The 25,358-nt window shown below is 32.4% G+C and overlaps 1 protein-coding gene across 1 annotated transcript in view; it reads left to right on the forward strand.

Annotated features, from left to right (window-relative positions):
• Window positions 1-2,594: 2,594 nt before the first annotated feature.
• LOC114129032 (forkhead box protein O) overlaps window positions 2,595-25,358 on the forward strand; it is a 38,488-nt gene continuing 15,724 nt past the window's right edge. The window contains exon 1 of the mRNA XM_027993654.2: window positions 2,595-3,609. Within this exon, the coding sequence (XP_027849455.1) occupies window positions 3,175-3,609 (435 nt within the window). The 5' untranslated portion in view covers window positions 2,595-3,174. The remainder of the gene's footprint in view (window positions 3,610-25,358) is intronic.

Raw genomic sequence — 25,358 nt, forward strand, 5'->3', positions numbered from 1 at the left:
ATAATGTATATAACTATATAAAGTACATTAATATTAGTTAACATTTTTGAAATGTGCGTAAAGTACAAAACTGTTAGTAAATAATCAAAAAAGATTATAAAGGGTTGACGACAACAAACTACAAAGAGACACTCTACATGGACATATTTTACATACTAATGGATAAAGACACTGTAATAATAATAATAATAATAATAATATTGAGACAGCCACATGGACGATTTTTTATTATATGTGCTGCTTGATGCTTAAAATAGTTAGAATTAATAAGAGTACAAAAGGAATCCTTTTACGGAGACGATATGCAACAACTAGAGAGATATGAAAAAGAGATAAAATGTTAAAACCACGAGATATGGAATTTTTTTAGCTATGTGGTTTATACTGTGCTTTATTCGGAATTTTAAACTGTATACAGGCGGCCACACGCACAGGTATTTTTATCAACGGAAAATTTTCATTTAAAACATCATTGCGGCATTGAAATTTAAAAGTAAAACTATACAATATTATCATTTATTATCACATCGGTTGATGAATATTACGACACTATGCACGTTCAAATGTGCGATTGTTTATACATTTTTAAGTTTTTGACCTCTATCTTGCACTTTTGCTGCAGCGAGCTTCAATTTGTTTCAATTATAAACGCTATGAACTATGAAGTGTGAATTCATCATAGTAACAGAGTTACCGGGGGCAAAACCGTACAAATCGACACGCCGCAACTCGTAATTTAGTGACAGCGTTGGCGCCGGGGTGGGCCAATCAACGTCTCGATTCTATCACTGACCCGTCCGGCTGCTTCAATGATTATTATAAATGGTTAGAAAAATAATTTTTATTTGAAACATGAATGACACTAGTAGTTATACTGTATATTGATATAAAAATAACCAGTTGGTGAAAACGTAAAAAGATATTTGTAGTAGGTATTTGTACACAATTTATAATTTATATACGTTTTTTATTTCTAAACTGTTTATATTAATTATTAATTAATTTTTTATTATTATTCTTCACGTGTTTCATATAATAAGGATATATTTTCATTATTAGTATATTATTATACCATTAATACCTGCTTTTAGCAGTTACCATAACATAATATTATAATAACACCTTGTAAACAAAATAATACTTATTGGCACCACCCACTGCGGAAAGTGTTAATGGAATTATTTAACCACACCTGTGGCGTATAATAGGCCGATGGAGTTGAGAGAAGTGAATCATTTTAGCGATTCCGCTAAAATAAAAATTCATTAAATCGGGTGAAGTATATGTTATGAACAGGCGAACAGCTTAATGATACGAAGTTCATATTACGAACTAATTATTAAATATTATGAATTATGTTGTATGATTGGCTCATATTGCTCAAGGTCGCTTTATTATCAAAACTTATACCGGAACCGGGAACGCTGTATATTACTGTTTCCAATTTGTACATAATTTTCACGTGTCTAATAATAATAATAATAATAATGATAAAATAAAGTTGTAGTCGTATTAAAACAATAATATTTCCTTTGTATAGGTATATATTTTTGTTTGAATTCAATAGAAAAATAAGTGAATGCGAGGATCGAGATTTATACGATAAAAGGAAAAATGGAAAAATGTTTTATATAACGAAAAATCCTCCAATTGGAAGAACTTTGACACGTCGTGTTTTAGATTAATAATTGTGTGTGACAAACTACTGCTGAAAACTCATCCATTGAAACAGGAGTAGCAATAATTCAGTAATTTGTTTTCCCGTATTATTTTATGTTTTTCATAACGAATTCGTACTCGCTGCCGTAGTATATTCTATTACGGTACCAAAACAAAAACAAAAGCGAGCACAAGAAACACAAATAACTTGATCCAACGCGAACACGAAAGCCGAGTATTTCGTATAATATTAAATTTATACTACGCCGTAGGTAGATAGGCGCTTGTGTTTTTGTTTTGATATTTATTTAAATCTCCTCTCTTCGTCCGGCCGACCCGAAATACGCAACCAGCGATCGAACCCGGGTTATTCCGCGAGATTTTCGAAATAATTACGATTAATTATAAATCACGATAATAATATTATACACGCGCACCAGTCGGATAAGAATCAAAGCACTGCCTCCGCCACCGCCCGTCTCCGTCGGCAGCAGTACACATTTTACAGTATTATATATTAATATTATTATTGAGAGTGGGTAATTACTAGATTTACGTGTAAGTCGTATCCAATAATAAACGGTCGCTCGTCGATCGGGTCAATCTCGTCGTCGCACAATAATAATATTGTCCTTGACACCCCCGTCCCCGTACCCCGAACGAGTTGTAATATTATTGAATTAAATACCGACACGCATTTATAACATAATATTACATATTATTATTATTATTATAAACACAACACGTGATTGTCGTCGTCGTCGCCGCCGCGATCATAATAATATTATGGTCCGGCCTACACGCTTTGCGCGGAAGGTCATGGTTTCTCGCGCTGTGGCGACGACGGTCCGCGGTCGTTCGGCGCCGGCATAATGGCAGCACTGTCGGTCGCCGCCGCTGCCGGCAGTGGGCCCGGCTGCCACCTCGTCGAGCCGTCGAGGTCGTCCGCACTCCACCGGCCCACTTCACGGTGCGCGCACTCCGAACGAACGCTGTCGCCGCCGCCGCCGCCACCGACTGCTGCGTCGTAGTGTAGTGTCGTCCTCGTGACTTTTCCCCCGCGCGCATTTTTCGTTGCGTCGCCGTCGTCGTCACATATCGTCAGTTACTCAGTCGAGTTGCGGCGCAATTAGTGTGCACTTGTGACGCTCGCGTTCCGTAGCGCATATCTGTCTCTGTTTTGTGTGTCCGCGATTTAATATTGTTAAAATAATGTGTACATGTATACAGTTCAACATATTTTAAACACATACTACTACGCCGAGGATAATATATGTACGATGTGTATATAATTATTGCCTTTCGTGTTTGAACAATTGAAACGATTTTTTTTTTTTTTTTTTTTTAGAACGTTTTTTAATTTTTTATTGTAAATATTTGTTTCTCCTCTGTTTACACTATCGGCGTTATACTACGTTAACCGGTTTCACGTGTGAGTTTTTTTTTAATACAAGTGCGTACTCTATCCGTCCGTCGAATTTTAAAGGAGAAAAAAAAACTTTCTACTCGAAAACCATGGAATACGGTTTGGAGCCGTTGCAGAGGGCCAGATCCAACACTTGGCCCTTGCCCAGACCGGACGCCGAGGATGGGGGGGCCCAGATGGCGGAGGGCAGTCCCCCGCAGTTGTTAGACATTGTCGCCGACGTGGGCGGCAACGTAGGAGGAAACGGTAGCAGTGATGGTGCCGTCGGTGGTGTGCCGTCTTCCGGTAGTGGGCTGCACCCGCCACAACAACAGCAGGGTGGTGGTATGGTCTCTGGGCCGGTCAAGAAGACGTCGAGTCGCCGGAACGCCTGGGGTAACCAGTCGTACGCGGACCTTATCACGCAGGCTATAAGTTCAGTTCCGGAACAGCGGCTCACGTTGTCCCAAATCTATGAGTGGATGGTGCAGAACGTGCCGTATTTCAAGGACAAGGGCGACAGCAACAGTTCTGCTGGATGGAAGGTAAGACAGTGATTCCTTTTCGTTAGTCGTTATAGTACAATAACGGTATTGATATTATAATAATTTTAAAAACGTCTCCGACCCTGACTGGTTTGCATACGATCCCTCCCCCCGACTCCTCAACTACACGTTGGACCTGTAGGTGTGACGTAATAATTCATTAATCATCAAGTACCTATCTACTTTAAGACCCGATTTTTCTTTCTCCCCCCCCCGCCATCTCCACGAGCGGCTTCGGAAACGTTTTAAATTTATTCGTTTTAAAGAACTCCGAATGTTGTGGTAATACTTATTAATAATTCCGAGAATAATCGACTTTGGGTCAGTGTCCTGTGCGTATCGGGACAAAAGATCGTTGTGGGGTATTATTATGGTGCGGCGGGTGGGGCGTCGTCGCAGCGGTCCGTGTACCCCCACACACCTGTGTGCCGCGTACACGTGAGACCATCGCGCGTCGGGTTGCTACTGAAATCGGATCGGACGGAATACACCGAACGTATTATATTATATTATATTATAATATATTAAGTATTCTAGAGTATATTATGACGTGTAGATACGCAGAGAATTTTATTTTGACCTCCACCGCAGCGTGCGTACTACCGTAGAGGTCACCCGTCGACGAACCGCGTTTTGGCGTGCGCGTAATCGATGCTAATTTATGGACCGAACGCGACAGAGGAGCACGTGGTGGTGCGAGCGACGATAGACTGTCGGTCGGCGGAAAATACGAGAACCGTAAAATACGAAAAAAAAAAAAAAACCCGGGAATTGCGTGCATATAGTGTATACCACGAGACACGGGCCTGACAACGTGAAACGACGAACGCGTGACTCGGGCGAAAGTCGATTTTCGGCGGAAACCGACGACCGGTGGTTATAGTTGCGATGACTATAACCACCGGTCGCCGGTGGGGGCGAGTGGCTTGTGGAGAAATGGTATCATCACTCCGGTACAAAGATTACGCGTGGACGCACGCTCGCGCGCAATATTCGACGTACACGCACGAGTAGTCTTACTCAAACAAACATTGATAAGAGGGAGATCAGCGGCGGTGGTGGAAGCGGTGTCTGTGTGACTATGTGTGTGTACCTTAATAACGTACGAGAAAACGAGCGTTACTAATTAAAAATACTAAAATTGTACGGAACCCGCCTACCCACCTGCACTGTACACTTGACCAGTGAAGAGATAATCGTGTCGGCATATCCGATAACACGGACCGTGGTGTTTCACGGGTGAAAGGGTCATCTCCGATAAGTCCGATTGGATTTTATTCTTCTTTCCGTTCCCCGCCCACTTCCCCGATAATCTTTCGTCGTCTTGGTTATTATTATTTTCCGAAGGTACTTCGTACATCATAATGGTGTACGCCTCACCTCTTTTGCGTTTTTTTTTCCCCGACACGAACTCGCAAAATAATAATATTATTATGCGCACACGACCGCGTTTCCGCGAGCATCTCGCCGTCTTTCCGTTTCGTGATGGTGTAGCCAAGCACACGTCAAACACCACTCCAAACGTTGTTATGCTCCTAATAGGTTTCTTGCGTTTCACGACGAGTACAATAATATTATTTTATTATTATGCTCTTGACAATAATTATTGATACTACGAAAATCCTACTTATCTTGAAAATATAAACGTTTAATAGGTATTAAAAAAAAAAAAATTAAATTAATAAAGTGTCCACTCTAATACGTCGACAACACAATACAAATGAACGGGTTCAGATTAGGAGTATAAAATTATTAATTACTGTAATATTTAATCAATTGTTCGTAATACCATTTTTTTTTTTATATAAGCGTTGTGGCGCGAATGCAAACTGTTCGGTATTGAGGATTTAGTGACTTAGTCTTAGTGTACTCTTAGAATTGACTCATAAGGCACGCGTAAAGCGATAAAAACCACCCGGAGTGATATCTTATCTCATTGTGCTCACGAGCCATAAGCAGTGATGAAGATTGAAAACGACTTCAAATCCTCGGCACACCCAATTAGACAAGGCAATTCGAATTTACTTTACTAAACCGTTTCGATTTCTTCTTCTCTGTAATCATTCAAGGTTGGAGATTGTAGTTTGTATTAACGAATTAGGTATTGAAAAATTAAGAAAAATTAATACATAATTTAACAATTAATATTGTATATTAGTTTTATTGAAAGGTAGATTAGAAAATCAAACATTTAGCTACCTATGGGCTACAATCACATTAATTATATATTTTACACATTTTATTTCCTCACGATATTAAAATTTAGAACTGATACAATTATATGAATTAAGATGTGCTGTAATAATTACACAAACTAATGAAATCGCATAGATATATTATAATACTACACTGAAACCTAATAAAACTATTTTTAGGCGTACAGAATCGCTTTAATTTTGATGTATTATTCCCATGGTTTTAGTTGAATTAAATTTAATATCAAACATTTAAGAAATTTACTAAAATATAATTTATATACTTTTTTCAATTTATTACTAAATATTTTATTTAAAGAATGTCTCTAATAATAGATACAATTATGATTTGTTAACCATCTCGGTATCTTGCATATTAAGTAATACAGTTTTAATACCTATATGAGTAGATCTAAGTCCATACCCAAGCGTAGGCTAGTTGGGGTATAAGGGTGCTGTAGCCTTTATATATTTTGCACTTATTTCTAATACCTACAAAACAAAGTTCACAAGACGTACAGATGATACTATGGGCAGTTAATAGTTATCATCATTTTCTAACTAGTGGAAAGTATTGAATATTGTCCATTTAATTTTAAATTTATGCTTTTAATAAATATTTTATCCCATATTTTTATATCCCAGTCCATACCTGTTCATGTCAACTAATAAGTACTTGTATCGAACATACCAGTACTGGACTTTATACTGACATTATTTCTTGTATTATAATATTTTACCAAATAGATTTTTATTCATATGACAAGTGTTAAATGGGAAAGATGTAAAAGTCTGTTACGGACATCTGTATTGTTTCGACTGATAAATCTTAAAGTGTGTGTGAAAACAATTTCGTAACTGTCAACAATATATATATATATTATACAAAATCAATTTAAATTATCACATAATGTTGAATTTCTAGTAATGATATTATATAGCATTATAGTCTGTACTTTGGCGTGTGCCCTCTAGTATAGCGTTCGACCCGTGTCAGCTGTTCATCCCGTGCTATATACGTTATCAGTCGTCAGCGTCAGTGATAAATTAATGTTGTATACCATTTTTCTGATCGTTGAAATTAACCACTGACATTACCAATTGACTTGATCTAGAAAATATTCCGATTAAATGAGTGAACTTGTTGAATACAGTATTAACTGATGAATGATGATTGTGTATAGATTAGTTACAATTTACATGTGATGTCTGATGATTTTAAGAAATCCGGTTTGAAATTATGTTAATCTTAAAAACTCTGGTTCTATAAATAGTATTCAACTCCCCACTGCATTATAGGCTTGGATATTTTTTTTCCAATAATTAATAATCTTGTGATTTACTTATTAAAAAATTAGTACTGCTAAAATGTATTTACCTATGATCAGTTTTTCGGTAAACATGTGACATCAACTATAATATTTTTTGGTTAAATATGCAGTATAAATTTTTTTGAATTGTTTAATGTATCATAATACTTTATATTTCTGAAACAAAAAATGTTATTCATGCTTCTGAAATTCAAATATAATATGTCGATAAAGGTATTCTAAAGATATTTTCGTGGATTCACCTTATCTCTATAAAATATACCAATTTATATCATAAGTATTTAGTAATATTACATACTGAATTTTAAACTCAAGGTACTGAACGATACGTAAATGTGGATTTTGGTATGTATATATTTGATTTACTGGGAAGTTTTATCTATATTATTGTAGGTAATCCTTTCGATGGTTGTCAAATAGTATTTTAGGTAGTAAAGCACAAATACCGTTTTATTTTTTTACAGTTTGTATATAAAAAAACACCCACGAATATATTTCTAATCTCTGTCATTGGTACTCTATTAAGTATGTTAATATTAGGTGGTATACATTTACCGTTATCTAAATACTATGGTGTCATATGTTTGTTGCGCTTTTGTCTTTCGCTATCCACCAAATTCCATACCGTTGTCGGCCACTAATCACAATAATATAATAACGCTACAGATCTAGTATACGCGATCCACATATTTTAACTAATAAACTAATAGTTAGTACGGAGCTATGGATCAAGTATTAAATAATATAATAAATAAGCATAATATGTCACTTAACTGTTTTAGCAAGGTTTTAATTTTTAAACGTACTTATTTTATACAATATGCGTAGACTTAATATATTTATATACATAATATATAAATAAAAGTTCAACACTAAAAATGATCACATTACTTCAAAAAAAAAAGAATTTGTAATTTTACTGTTAACGTTATTTTTTCGTTTATCTCGTTTTGTATCTTGAATTATATTATTATAATTATATTGTTGATATTATTAAAAAATCAATCGTTTTCGCGTTGCCGTTCACGAGTGCATATTATAATTTTTAATAGTGCATTGGCGAAACGCGACTTGATCACCCTAAAGTACGGTTTGCCTGTAGCGTCCAGACTAATAGTGCGTATTGACGCACTTCGACATTTATCAACATGCTACGTTAAACGCAAATAGCAAAATGGTCACACATAAAATGCATGTATCTAGTAACAATGCGTCTGACGCTGCAGGGAAAACATACCTTTTGGCTCGTCAACGATGCGTGGTGCTTGTTTCTCGGCAACACGTCAAGATGGGATGCACGCTGTCACTTCTGTAGACAGGTTCTGTAAACGGTTTGATACGCTGTTTGATATGTCTCAATGGTCGTTATTCAGAAATTTAGAAATTTTAATTTATTGTATTTAAAAATATTTTAGTATATTGATAAGTTTAGAACGCCTTCGTAAAATAACGCATTACATGCTGCTGAAGACGATTGTAGTGTAACAATATATAAATTTTTATTTATGATGTATAAATATATCAAGTGTTTTCATTTATGTTCATCAGTTCATTTATAAGTCAGAAGAAACACAAGAATTGTTGCGTTAGGGAACACTGTGCACATGCTCCGAATTAATGCAAACAATTCTTTTACAATACACTGCCATAAAGTTAATGATATACATCGATATCGACAATTAATATAAAATACCTATTTGTTGTATTAATTTATTTGTGTCTATAAGTATTATTTACAACCTATTGTCTTCTATTTACTATATATAGCATTATGATACTTACATTATTTATTATTAAAAAATTGAAGCATGGTTTAGGATCATCGTAATATTATCATATTGCAATGTCTATTTATAAAATTTCAAAATAATAACACAAGTGGTTTGAAATATTATAATTATTATGCATGTAGATACTCACGAGTCAACAATATAAAAAGGGATATGTAAACGTAACATTATTTGATTTAAACGGGTCTTCAACATCATCTAATCGGTTATTATTAATCAAGTTAACTTACGTTTGTGAGTGATGTATAGGTTTATTTTGCAGTAATTTGCACGTTGGAGTAACTTTGTCCATGGTTCTTTCTGGTCTAAATAATATACGCAACAAGTGTTATAAATGAATAGTCACGTATAGTATATCTCTTCTGCCATTCAACATTTTTAATGCGTTTAGTATGATGGTATTCATATTGTACTACTAGTTTATGTTTACCTTTATTAATTATGAATAATATTAATATATTTACTGTTGATTACAATGTGACATAAGTAATATTATGTATTCAAAAAGTGATCAAAATTTTGAAATTTTAATCTAATTCACACCAAAACTAATTGCATAAGACTTTCTATTTTACCATTTATGTTATTATTATTATAAACACTTTTTAATTACAAATTAACATAGTACATATATTTCGTAGAAATATACAATCGATGCCACTTTATTAATTCTGATACTTTAAAATTTAGATTATAAAATTAAAAATATAGCATGTTATTTAAAGATTAAAATACAATTTTCATACGTAATATCTATCTACAGAGCCCACCTTAGGAATTTTGGGGCCCGGGTCAAATTTTCTAATGGGGCCCCAAAATTAATTATTATCTAAATGCCACTTTAATAGTTAAATATTAACAGGGGCCCGAGGCCCCAAATAATATCGGGGCCGGTGCTGCAGCCCCTTAGCCCCCCCTCTAAGTTGGGCTCTGCCTGTATAAAATATTTTGATTTTATGCATCGTTCATAAAGAAAATCTCGATAACAATTATTATTTATTAATTATTATAATAATGCAAGTTTAAAAGAATTAACTTGCATCTTGAACAATTACCTATATTTATATGTATAAACACTATAAATTAACAAAACTATTTGTTATTATTATATATTTCTTGTGGTATATCTGTGCGTAGTGAAAATACTTTGAAAGTTCAATAAAATATTTGTATTCAACGTACACAATTTATTCTTTGGGGGCTCATATAAAAAAAATAATAATAATGATACATTTAAAATAACAAATATATAAAATATATATATGAATAATTACAATTAACCTCGAAATTAACCAACTATAGCCAAGAATCACTAATGGGTGTGGCTACTTTAATCATATCGCTCATGTTATATATTACTCTTATCATCTAAACTTATTATGCTAATTTGTATACCTATATTGTTTATGTAAAATAAAAGTAAAAAATGAATTGGATAGGGTGGGAGGTGGGGAGTAACTAAAGATTTGTTAGTTGTTAGTTCAGCATATAAATGATTTTTATTATTTTATCATTAAATGATAAATCCTTTAAAACAGTTTGGTAAAATTCCTGATGATGGTCTAAAGTCTAATATCATGTCATCGTTTATGTTGACGCGGAATCCAATTCAAGTAGTAGTAGTACCTAATTGGTTGGTCAAAAATGGCACGTGTGTTCTCGTGCATTTCGCGGGCTTTTATGAGTGACGCATACTTGTAGAACGACACTATTTTCTCTCTATCTCTTTTTCTTCTCATTTTCTTCTTTATCTATTTAATCTGTCTGTCTTTGTTAAGTATCGAAGTTAACACGTGGGTCCATTAGAAGCTCTAAATAAGGTGTGTAGAAAACTTGACTTGCCCTAACCTATAAAATATTTCCATTCATCCGAGAAGAGAGATCTGAATCATACAGTCTATGGTTTGCTGCCACTTGTCAATCGAAATGAATATAATTTAAGCCACGTGTGTACTGTTCACTGTCCTCTGCCAAGCGTATCTTGCCGAACTCTCTCGAACCAATCGAGCGAAATTGAACGAGTTTCCGACGCTGTTAATGCTAGTTATATTCATCAAGAATAGGAAGTACAGCAAGACTCAAAATGTTTCATACTCAATATAAATATTTATGTTTTTTTATCTGTCTCGAAAAAAAATGATAAAAATATAATTTATCTATACTCGAAATTCGGTCGACGGTTATGCAATATAAAATGATATATTATGTAACACAATCACTCTGGCACCACTCGACACACCGTCCACCCGTCCCTTTGGTTCATAGAATTTTCCCGCCAGAGCACCCTAAAACACTGTATTATAAAGCTATATGATCCCAATTCTGGGCGGTGGTGTATACTCTGTTGTAGTGTGCGGGGGCATGAGTGGTGGAAAAAAACTACCGGTCTTGGCGCCATTCGCATAAGAATCAATAAGGGATCGTCGTCTCCGCGCGCCATGTAGGCCGCGGCCCACGCTTAAAGAACCCTGAGAAATGTTCGTGAAAACCCTTTGGTTCATAAGATCTTTGTGTTTTGGGATTTAATTGGAAGAAATAGGCTAGGCGTACATGTTTCTTTGAACTCAAACAATGTGTTATTTAGCCATCGGATAACTACCAGTTTCAATAGAAATAATAATTGAATATCGTCTTATGCTTATCGTAATAATTAATTATAGGTATATCGTTCAACTACTTTAAAATACCGAAGACTTTATCATATGATAGCAATATGCTAAACACAAGAGAGAGGTATATGCGTGTATAAGACTTATTTTAATTAAACTTCCAAAATTGTTGTTTTTTATTTCATTTGCTACTGCAGTATAAAACGCACCATGATACTTAAACCAATATGTATATAAATATTTCATTGTAACTAAACGTTCTATTTACTATATTATGTATTATTAAGACGTTTACATTATTAATAAAAAATAAAATAATTAATAAATATTTATATGGTTTTCAACATTACAAAAGTTATATTATTTTTTTATTGGTCGATATAATTTTGGACTGAAATTTGATTTTCATAAAACAATTTAAATCGTAATATTATAAACATTCAAATACATTTTATATTTGTATTTAAACGTACGTCATCCGTGTTGGGTTTTCATCGCGATCAATATATAATATATATTTATAAGATTAAATTAAACTTGACGGTACCCAGTTCCGTGTATGTATTTATATGACTTTTTCATATTTGTTAACAATTATTGAACGTTATCGATGTTGACCTTAATTGATCATGAATGTAACTTATTGATATTTTAGGCTATTAGTTACATTCTTGTTTCACAATTTTGGGCTTATACGAGAGCTATATACTAATACTACTAAAACGACGCAAAAGTATGTGCAGACTAACTATATTTATAATAAATTCTTAGCTCTCAAGGTTATGACGATCATCAATTCTGCAGTGTTTAAATTATATATTTATAATGTATAATAATAATATACATTCAATATTGTATAGAACTAAAGAGAATCGCACTATTCGCAGTCGTACTATCATGATTCTCCGACACGCCTATGACGAACAGGGCTTTAATAATGATGGTAAATATGTATACGTATAATTTAGTAAGTATATAATAATATATGTACGTGTAATATGATGTTTTGATATTATATATGACGAATTATTAGTTTAGCCTTCATCCGGTTTTTTGACCAGTTGTTGACTGTATTGGCGTTATAATTTGAAACTTATGCCGTATAGGTACGTTTTGAGATATTAATTAATTGCGCGTGGAAAATAAATTTCAATTTACGAATTATTGAAAATGTTATCGTGAAAAACGTTATTATAATGTTCTTTATTATATTTATTATTAAATGTTTCATCGAATATGATATTATCTTTCATATATTTTTTTTTAACAACGAACATAATTAACATGACTAATTGTTTTTTCTTTGATGATAATAATTTAATTATTACTAATTAACTATATGGTCATCGTATAAACTTAAGATTGTTTATAATATGTGTCAAACATTTAACACATATTTTGTCCTTAAATCTATTCAGCAATTAACTAAGATTTTACTGGATTCACTTAATACAAAACTATTTTAATTATAATTTTTTTTCATCATATCAGTGTTTTTCTATTGTAACATTATTGATAAATCTATAATTCCATTTTAATTTTTTTTAAGAATTTCCGAAAATTACATGTTAAAGTTCAATAGTATTATTTTTATGTAAATATTTTTTTATCTTATGACGTAGGTGTATAAACATAACATTATTTTACATGCTATATATCTGCAAACGTCTGTAAACTTCTTCTAAAATCTGGCTTTAGTGTTACGCGGGGTATTCCCATCAGTAGTAGTATGACGTCAGTAAAATTTCAAAGGTCGCGAAATGCGTTCATTTCTGTTTGCTTTTGAATAGAACAAAATCATTTGGGAATATTTCTGAATTCAACTACGTTAGTAATTTTAAGTATACTTCAAAGCAGATGAAATCACATTTTGTTCTTTGGTTTACAAATTCAGACGCATAATATACATTTTTCATTGAAATATATAATATGTAATAACTTGTATGATAAATATTTATTTAAATGTGACCTAAATTTTCAAAGATATAAAATAAAAAAATCTTAATTGCACATTGTTGTTCACCGAGTATTAAATAAGTAAGCTACCTCACAGTACTGTTAAACCAAATAATTGTTATCAACTACTACTTATGTCTTATTCAAACAATATAATATTTCTTTTAAAACAATTTTTATTACTATGGTCGAGACAAATAATTTGTTTTTTTTCTTTAGAAGGTAGGCACATTTTTTCTTTTGGTAAAATAACACACACGAATATATTGCGTTTCACACAATTTTGTTTAAAATTTATTAATATTATGCTTGTTACATAGATAGTTAACATATTATATAAGGGTTCGATAAGAAACTGTTTTTGATGTCTTCGTATGCTGTATTATTGTTTGTTAGTATCTATACTTGAAATGTAAAAATTAATTTCGGAATTATTGTGTATAAAAACACAAATTGCGTATAATATATGAATATTATTAATATGTACATTATTTGTATACGATTTATTATTGGTTATTACTTGGTTAGTAATGACTGGTTAGTAGTTATATCTTTACTTAATAAAAATTTGTCTGTTGACTATAGTAGTGTTTTTTTTTTTTACTGAAATAATTTCTTTGGTTATTTTTATGCTTTTGTATAAATTAACTAACAAATATATAAGTTATTATTTTGTTAGCATTTTTTTCATTAATGCCATACGTATTTTTTTAGACAATCGGTAATTAAATTTAAATTGTTGTTGGTTCGAAAATTATATTATGTTATATGAAAATAATAATTGAAGATATCCTAAATAATAAATGTGTACTTATTTTATTCTCTTCTCAAATATACAGAAATATCAGCATTGCTGCAAGTATGTATGGCAACGTTTACAAAAGCACATAATGCTTTTACATAATTATCATTGAATTATTATTTAATTGACCGAAGAACATTTTTATTATCCGACGTCGACCGTAATAATTTAGATAAGATAGTATGTAGTCCTGTGCACAAGCCAATATTTTTAACACCCAATCCAACAGGTCGAGTTTAATTGAGTTATTCTGTTTTTTGTGTGACGTATTAATAGTTTATACTTGATATATTATAATATACCCACACACACACACACACACACATGTATATATATATACATCAAATGAGATAAGTGAGAAACTGACAACATTTCTACCAATGTGATTCTTTTAAACGGTTTATTTATGTCCTAGACTCGTTTATATATAACTTTTTTTACGTGCAATAATAATTTGACCAAAGCGTACACATTGTTTAAAAACATCTTAAGAGAAAGGCAATTGTAAAAAGAAAATAATATTAATAAATACTGACTTAATTAACACAATTTTACCAATGTGTATGTACTTTTTAGCGATACATTTCTATCAATACACTTTGTAAAAAATATGTGAAATTGGATCGATCGATTTATTCGAGTTCCTTCATATTATGCTTCCATGGCAAAGGCTGCTTTTTTTTTTATCTAGTTTTGTAATGAACTCTGTGGGTTTTCCAAAATTAATTAGTTTTTACCCCAATTTTATCCTGTACAACGAAGCCAACTATTTGCAATAATGAAAATTAATTACCGCCGACGTCTCAGAATTAACACTGACGTAGTTCGTTATCTATTCGACGCCATTGTGTAGGGAGGCACTCGTAAGTTGAGCAATTAAACGTTCGCATACGGCGCGAATCTTATTCCGTTTACACGCATTCCACTTGCATCCACGATAATAGATCATATTACATGTGATTTATATATGGCGAACTGGTGGTTGTAGTAGTAATAATAGTAGTTATTACTTACTACTAGTGAGTAAAATAGTACTGATGTAGCAGTACCTATAATAGTAGTAGTGACTGAATATTTCTGTGTTCATTAAATACCTGTTTTAAATACGCGTTTAAAAATCGTTTATAATTTATGCACTTCATTTTTCCCGCTTCTCAAGGACGCCGTCGTGTTGAAATATTTTTAAATCAAATTTCCAAAACATGTGTCATCTACGTCCTTCAAAAAAAAAAAAAAAAAATTCATTATTCCTAGTGTAATTCTTCGTTATATAGGCTCTACGCGGCGCATAGTACGTATGATAAATTAATATAATCGCAATATGATATAATAATATCGGATTAGATAGTAGTTTCATTTAGGTATAATTTATTTATAATATAAATTTACACGCATTAGGTAGGACCGGTATGAGTGGTTATTCATGCGTAGATACGATTTTAAATAATTGTTGTAAATAATCGATGGAAATTGAACATGTCATATTGATAATATTAGCAATCGTTTCGATCTCGCGTGTTCAATTTTTGGAAAACATTCATTCATAGCTGTGATTTTAAATTACAGTTTTAAACTATGACCATGCGAACAGGCTACCTATAGGTTACTTTATCGTGTGGACTGAGGGGTTTTCTATAAAACTTGTTTTTAAATTAAATTTAAATTTACTTTTTTTCAATAAATAAAATATACTAAATATAACATAATATTATTATTATTTGATAGTATTACAATCTGTATAGGTACTTGGTATTATCTCGGAAGTACTCGGACGGGTCACCAAGGTGAGATATGACGTGATAGCTTCGTTGTGACCTCTTAACATAGTAACGTCATTTCATTTTATTTCCGATTGTCTACCTCTTCTGTTATTAGTAATTTACGTGTTGAACTATTTGAGGTGGAAAGCGTTGTACAGCGATATTACATATATTAATATATTATTAAAACATAGTATATACTATGTATAGGCGGACGTTCAGAATGCCCACGTGGATATGTGAGTGGTATAATTAAGCGGTTGTCGAGTTGTCATCTCCTTGACCAAATTGTGCGACCGAGTGCGTCGTCTCGGGACTGACTAGATACAAACTGCGTATAATATTTGAATTAATACTCACACGAATATACACATACTGTATTTGACTCGTTTTTGTATAATTCTACTTACTTTGTTTCTACATTGCTGTCACAAAAACCATCATTAATTTTTAATTTTTTGCGTTGTGAAAGCTTGATCCCTAATATATATAACTCGATAAATATATTTATTTGTTGTGTCGTGTGCGTATTGCTTATGCGTTATTAATATTAAAACACCGTCCAACTGATTGTTTCATTGTTTCTGTTTTATAAATTTTTAATAATATTTAGAGGAGGTTTATTTTATACGCCATATGATAGTTTTTCGTATAATGTAAAAGATTGACCCCCCAGTGTAGATATAAGTAGGTTACTAATGTGAGATAATTCTAAACAAATAAACTTTAGGTATTGCTATTAATATACAGTACAATATTTTTAAAAAAATTATTGTGTCTTACCACCTATACACACATAATTGCATAATGTGTAATTTTATTTTTGCTCTAGAACTTGAAAAAAGCACCTAATTTTGTTTCAATACGAGATTCTGAAAAGAATTATATATAAGTATTTGTACACAAACAAAAACATCTTACAAAATCTGTATCTTGTTATAAAACACCTAATACTGTTCAAAACAAAGTATTGTTGTAATTAAATGTTATAGTACCCTATATATTTAATGCTTTAATCCAATCAATTATACAACGCGCGTAATTTTACAACTATAATAAATAATAATGTATACATTTCGTCGATTTATTCAATTATTAATTAGGTAATGGAAACACATTGCATGTGGTGATTTGTGAATTTCTAACAGTTGTTGCAGTTGTGTTCGGCATTCAACGGCCTTGGCTCATCGTACGTAGTATTCAAAATTTGGAGTGATAAAAATTGTGTGGATTATCCGCGTTAAGTTTTTATGCGTTTCTCTTAAATTATTATCATAGTTTCGTATTATAATTGCATATAATATTATAGTAGGCGCGTTATCTTACTTTCGCTAGGGAGGTGCGTTCGCTTACATCAATCAAACGATATACTACACAGTGCATATCAATATATTTTATATGTTTTAATTTTTACATAAACTTCGTTGGAAGGGTGTATCTTACCGGTATCATAAAAATTTTCTGGTTCTGAACTATAGGTATTCAAACAGCAGTGCACCTAACCTGTGATGTCGTGAGTTTAGTAAATTGTAATAATAAGTCACAGTAGAACACTAATAACGGTAACTGGTGGCTTCGTTACTTATATAAATCGTTTTTCGTGTAACGTATATTATAGTGACACCTCCGTTTACCTACGTTCCGTCTGATTGCCTCTCCTCGTTCTTTCGCACGCCGTGCGCATGCGGAGCAGCGCTGTTCGGTCGTCGGCGGAGAGTAATGCATAAATCTCGTAACGCACACACCGACACCCACATGGGTTTATTTGAAGTATTATTGTTGTAGTAGTAGTAGTTAAGGTTCTCGATGGGCTGTCCGGTGGAGCAACAGGTGTTGTCGCGACAACGGGACGAGTATACTGTGGCGCCCCCGTCGCCGCGGGCCGGCCGGTGGATTTGGCGGCGGGCAGGGGTTCTCAAACGTGACGGGGTCGGAAGAGGAGCCGGATGACCTCGGGGGCCGGACCAGCGAATTGCGTCGCACTTTCACACGCCGTTGCCGCCACATTCCTCTGGCACCATCAGCGTTTTGGCTTCCGGCCCCGAGCCAGAGCTTTGGACGGAGGCGGTGGATCGGACAGCGAGCGGTGGGACGTCCAAGGTTCGTCGTCGTTACGCGCGCGCATAGCGATTTCGGTTTTTATTTAAATTCTTACAGACGGGCGCCAAATTATTTATTACCTACTTTATTTATATATATATATTCTTATTACCTTTGTGGTGGGGGGGGGGGGGGTATCCAGTTTGAAGAGTCAGCTAAACATTAAAACCAAATCATCAAAATTGTGTTTTGGAACAACACTTTTTGCTTTTTTTTTACATACATTAATGGATATTTCGATTATTATCTGGCAAATATTTATTAGCTATCCTTTAATGATACACATATTTCAATACCTGTCTGCAGCAGCGCGCGGTTCGTTTTCCGCAGGAAATCGACCGATGTTTTTTCTTTCAAGAATTCCCTAAAACATTATTGGCTGTACGTTCTTGTATTGTACTGACAAAATAATTGTTTTTTCATTGAGATGCAAGACGATGTGCCGATCGTCAATGTGACTGCTATGAGTGAGTCCGCTTTTGTAGATATTCAAAGAAAAAGTTACAATTTTTGTGACTATATTCCATCGCGTTTTCAATTTTTGTGTTTGTAAACATACATATTTAGGGCGTGTATACTATTTTTGTCGATAAAAGCCAATCTACACAGGTTCTTTAGATGTTCGGTTACTGTTATATTAATAATATGTCAACTGCAGATGTTAAACAAAAGTTAAATTTAATCCTAATGTATCAAAATAGTGTTTTGAACGATATTTTAATTTTAAAACCGTTCGTTGTTTCTACTACGTGTTACGCCTCTTTAAAATATTGGTTTGTTACTTGCTTTAAAATTAAAATTTAATTGTGATTTTGGACTTTGGTATCTATATGACTTTAATATACTTATTATCAGGATGCTATTAGGTCTTTCTTTTTCGCTTCTGTATGTCACGTGTTTCCGAAAAACTAATTTTTTTCAATGGTTACAACGCTCCGCTTGCATTTGCAGTGATTGCATTGGTTCAGTTTGTTGAAAAGCAGTAAGCACACACTTATATCAATGATTTTATTTGTATTTGTTGAAAAAATGTTTGAACAACTAAATGTGCACATATAAACTACTGCATTGTACGTTTGAAATTGTTCAGTCTCAATATCTGTGTCACATATAATATTATGACACCGATATATATAAATTTTATGTATATTTTGTAAATACGGTACTACAATAACATTTTCTCGAGATAATTTCGCTGTTGTGAAGATACGAGTGTTTGTGGTCGTTGCGCAATTTCGAATATTTTTTATTCACTCTGATAACGCGCGCACCTACTTATAAGCCGTTCCTAATACTGATAGGTGATAATGTATAATGCAAATATAACCACCGTACTGATAATATGTTTAATATGATCAGGTGTCCTTCATATTATATTTGTGATAGGAGTAAGTGCGTTGCTGTGCTCTGCTGCGTAGTTAAACGAAAATATTTCATTATTTATTACTTGAATTATAATATTATGTAAATATATCGTACTTGTATAGGCGCGCAAAATGCACACGTTTAGGTATTTATAATGAATTTAAGTATAGTATGATATTGTATGGTCAAGAGTATTCTAATCTGTCAATTCAAATCATTTTTCTACAGTTTATTCTACCAGCGACATGATGTTTGGCTAAAAACTAGATGTCAACGACCATATATATCATATTCGATGTTGAATCAAACATAATCTCTTTACAACTACTACAAACATCAGTATATTATATAATATATATACAGAAGAAATGTGTTCATTCGTGTTTTGTTTACACTTAAATGTGTATAATAAGAACTGAACTCCGAACCTCGGACCAATGAAATATTCTGACGAAACTTTTTAATTTTTTTTAAACATTTGGTTTTTTTTTAATATTCTATCAAATTATCTTATTGTTGCCTCGAAATAAGATGATAATTTAATAATTATTTTTTTTATTCAATATTGTTATAACTACTTATAAGTTATAATATTATTGCCTTTATCCTTCTACGGTTCCGCTAATTAGCAACATCAATCAATTAAAAATGTTACTTAAAATAAATCATTTCCCGCTTGCAATGTTGCCAGATTGTGTAATACGATCACATATGGTTATCACTTATCAACGTTTAATAGACATACCAAAGTTTATTATACTACCTATCAATTGTATATCAAAGTAACTCCATAATACATAAATTGATATAATTTTACATGTTATTAAACTATATAAATTATCATTATTTTACATATTAATGTTATTCAATTATTCATTTATAAATTCATAAAAATGTGTAGATTGTATTAAACACGGTTAATACTTTCTACGCGCACTAAGCATTGCTCGTTCTGTAAATCAAAAATTTCTTCATTTTTTGTGAAAAATTACGTCTATAGTTGGTAATATGGTGACTCAATATTAGTTATATACTTATGTATTATATATATATACCTACGCGTAACTACTATTCAATTTTTATCACGGGACTTCTCCCGGTATATTTTGGTTTAATTGATGTTATAGTAACGTGTAGTAATCTTTTTAGGCTTTCAAAATAAGTTATTGTAGCTTGTGAATAATAGAATTTTAAAATTTTGTTTTAATAAAATTATTAATTCACTGAAAAACAAGTATAATAATATAAGCACGTGTATGTTTAATATCATTTAAAATTATTATACATAAACTGTATTTAATAATATGCACTTAAATTGCCGTCGATATTATCATTTTTTTCTTTTAATTTGGCCCGCCTGCCGTTGTAGCCGTTTTATATTCGATGACGTCAAAGTTGACCTATTATTAGTTCAGCGGCGGCGGCGGCGGCGGCATCGTGGCGGCGTTCTACGTGTTATTATTATTATTATGTGCATTTAACACGTACAGATATATATATATATATTACGTATATATGGAGCGGTTTACAAGTGGTCGCGAATAATATGTAATATTACATATTCGATTCGAACGACGAAAATCAATTCCAATTTTTTTACGGTACATATTCGTATACGCTCTTCCTGGTGTGACCACCACGCAGGCGTGTTGCAACCGGTTTCGGTATATTTTAGCGATTGTTCCACCACTGGATAAAACTCGGGTCGTTGTCGAGATTTTTGGAAAAATTTTCTTGGCGTGTAAACCGTTCCGATGCGATTAAAGGCCGTGTAACAACAAATAATTATCGAGTGTTATTTTCGTGGTATTATAATATTCGTGTCCACTGACAGTCGAAAAAATATTACGCGCACGCCACGAGCCGGTCGTCGTGGCGGGGCGCGGTATTTGGCAGGCAAAGAGCAAAGACGGAGAGGATACGGTGTCTCGACCGTATTTTCGATTGTCGACCTCTCGGAAAGTGAGATTTAATTCGTATATTGTAGTGTACGACGAATCCGCGTCACTATTTTTTTTTTTACGTTTTATTGTTATGCTGTTGTGCCGTATCTATTAAGAAGACTCATTCGTTTGTTGTCTCTGTGGCAAATAATTTATGTTGAGCAGTCTTATTTATATAGCTTCGGTTAGTTTGAATATTACAAGGGTGAATTTATGCATTAACTAACAAATTAACAACATAATATTCCCTGGTTTGTTATTGGATGTGAGTTATGCGAGCGTTTTAAAATTATGTGTTTTATATTTTACTCACTTAAAAATTAAATTATCGAAATAATATTTTTGAAAACCACAGAATATATTATTCTTCCCTTTATAAGTTCTATAATAATTAATAAGTAAATTCATCTAAACGTTAAAGCTTATGAATGTGATGTTGAATATAAATTTGCCATGTTTCTCACCTGAGCATACTAGCCTCCCATCTTTATTTCATATAGTTGCTCCTGTTAAAATTCAGTAGTGGTTCATAATCTCAATTTAAATGTATACCCTTAAAAGTAAATAGCTATAAATATATGAATTTATGCATAGGTATCAATCGTTACAGGTACAATCAATTATAATATTTTAAAATATAAAAAATTAAGTTAACAGTAACGTATATATTTTATTTAATATAATGAAAGTATAAAAAAACAAATAGAATGTAATGTCAACGACACGGTTTTATTATGTCTAGTAGAACTTAATACTAAAATTATTGAGTATAAATAAATAGTTGTTATACGTTTTATTTAAAATTTTTAGATATTAGGTATAGTATATATTTATAATATTTTTAAACTTAAGTTTTGGTATGTGCAATTAATCAAATATTTGAATCACTTAGGAACTGATTGTATATTTATTAACTCCTATTGAAGGCAACTAGTAGGTATACTGTTTGTATATGAACAATTTTAGGTATATCGGGGAGCAATTCGTATATATATTCAGGAATCAACTCGTATATTGCCCTGAATATAATATGCGAGTTGATTCCCAAATATATGCGAGTTGATTCCCAAATATATACGAATTGATTCCCGAATATAAGTATACGAGTTTAATCGTTTAGATCCTTACTAAATATATGGATTGCCTTCCGCAACTTTAATATAATATGAATTAATTTTCAATCCATATATTTAGTAAGGATCTAAACGATTAAACTCGTATACTTATATTCGGGAATTAATTCGTATATATTTGGGAATCAACTCGCATATATTTGGGAATCAACTCGCATATTATATTCAGGAATCAACTCGCATATTATATTCAGGAATCAACTCGTATATAGTCGTGAGCTAACTTTATTTACTTATAGGTATTTATAAAACGGATTAAACACATGTGGGTGAGCATCCTTTTAATTCAAAAAAAACAGTTAACAATGTAAAATGACGTTTTTTATTGTTTAGTAGAGTTGATATGATGTGGTTTATGTTTTCTTGGTACACATTTCCGATCGATTGGACTCCTCAATTTTTCCCTCGGATTTTTTTTAACTCTGTACACTGTTGTTCAGTTGAATTAGCGGATTATTACGTTTTATTTTGCACAGTCACATCCTTCCTTCTCCTCCCCACTATCGACGATGCTGCTATCTGAATCTGACGATTCCCGAACGTTTTGTGGTCTCAACATAATAATATATTATAATTGGTATAATACTTTCGGCTGACATTGAAATCATTGCACGCGACGTAGGTGTATGTACAGCGTGTGTTTGCCATGTATCTATTCTCTCGACCGTTGTTTACATTTTAATTCCGTCTTAAGGCAAATAGACTAGTATCTGGCTACCGGAGATCGAGAATCTGAAAAATGTATAGATTTTCGACGTTTTAATGGGCAATGAAAATGTCTCACAGATTATGTGACCGTGTCTGCTGGTACAACACATTTTGAAATTCATTAGAACTCTTGAAAAATGTTTTGCGATCATTCGATGGACTATAAAGTGTAGTGTTATTATTGTGTACACTATTCAGTTGTGTTTACAAATCGAAAAGAAACGGCAGAATATAATGTGAATTAATATATAATACTAAATACAATAATATATAATACCTGTAATTTCGCCAGCGGCCTGTGCGTATACCGTTTATTAAACATCATATTATACATTGACTTATGTTCGTGTTTATTTTATAAATTACATATTATATTAAGAATTATTACGTCAAACTAGTACAAAAAAATATATATATATATAAAAAATTCCCGAGATTCCGTGCTAAATAAAGAAAAATATGATATTTGTTTATTTTGTTATTTAAGAACGTGGGTAGTTGTTTATAAGCAGTAAAAAGTACTAAAATTATTCAACAGAAAACGTAGTGCATATCGGTTTAACTATAATACCTAACCTAACTTAACCTATATACAAACGAAATCTTACCGAATTGAATGTTCGTTTATAATTTAATATCTTTCAATTTTCTTTTTCCTCTTTTAAAATAGATACGATTATTTGTCGTAAAACTTTTTAGTTTTTATATAAACTATTTTTGGGTTCAGTAAGTAATACTACAGTACTGTGTTATACCTTTTTTATTGAATTTAAAATATCACTTATTATTTGCAATCTCCTAGTCTTATGATTTTTTTCTATTTAAGCAATTTTCTTAACTTAAAGAAGTATCTAAAATTCGTTCTAATCGATGCGTTTTCTTAGGACGACATAGACAATTCATATTTTCATTATTATTTGAAATATTATCATATATTTTCAAGGTTGATCTAACTATTTAACTTGATACACATTCGTCATGCACACATTAATTTACACACGTACCAGTTTTTGATAAGTCGAAGGTCCTGCGTAGACTGGGTGTCTATAATATAATGGATAGTGAACACGTGTAAATATTATATTTTCTTATTTCCGTGGTATAGGACCATGATAGAAATTATTTTTTTGTTGTTTCCTTAGGGTGTTATCTACCTAGTAGGCCAACTCTTAAAATAGCGAAAATAATGTTTACTACGTATTTTTATAGTGAAAGACAAGATAGAGACGTAGGCGTTTTTGTGAAAAATAACTAGCCCAAATAAATAAATATATAAATGTGCGTGTGCGTATAATAGTGTTAAATGTGTGCACAAGAACGTGTGTCGGGACAGAAATGGCGTGTTGGAAATTATCGAACTTACGTTGCCAAAAAAAAAAAAAATTAAAAATTAAGTTTTGTTGTCCCATATTTTGTTCATTTATATTATTATGATATAATAAAAGTACAACGTAATGCTTTCCACAATGATTAAGATTGACCACCGTGTGTCGATGTCGATTCCAAAATATTATTTTTACTTGATTGATGTTGGTTTTATATTTTTATTTATTTTCCGATGTTATAGCCACCTTATCGTTTATATATTATGTGTATTTAATTCCCCGTACTGACCGACGACCCCTGATTCAATCCCTTATAATTTACGATACCGTTCGGTCCGTTATCCTGTGAGAACTTTTCTCCATACCCGGTACAGTCGGTACACTAATCGATTTGCATATACGATTTCAACACTCTCCGATAATCACGATATGACTTAACATGATAATGATAATGTATGGTAAAAATCTTTAGAACTCCTATTATACCTATAGGTACATTGGTTGCGGCCTACATAGATCGGTGACCCGCCGACGCACCTTCCTCGCCCAGGCCCGGTTCGAACGCGTTTATTTTTAGACCGGCACACGTTCGTTTATAACAGTGAAAATAAAATTATACGTAAACTAAAGATAACCGATATAACTTAATATTATGCGCGTGTATATATAATCAATTCACGACGAATGTGTGTGTGTGTTGTGTGCGTGTATATATATATTATTATGTACACC

The sequence above is a fragment of the Aphis gossypii genome, chromosome 2 (assembly GCF_020184175.1).
Source record: "Aphis gossypii isolate Hap1 chromosome 2, ASM2018417v2, whole genome shotgun sequence".
Classification (NCBI taxonomy): domain Eukaryota; kingdom Metazoa; phylum Arthropoda; class Insecta; order Hemiptera; family Aphididae; genus Aphis; species Aphis gossypii.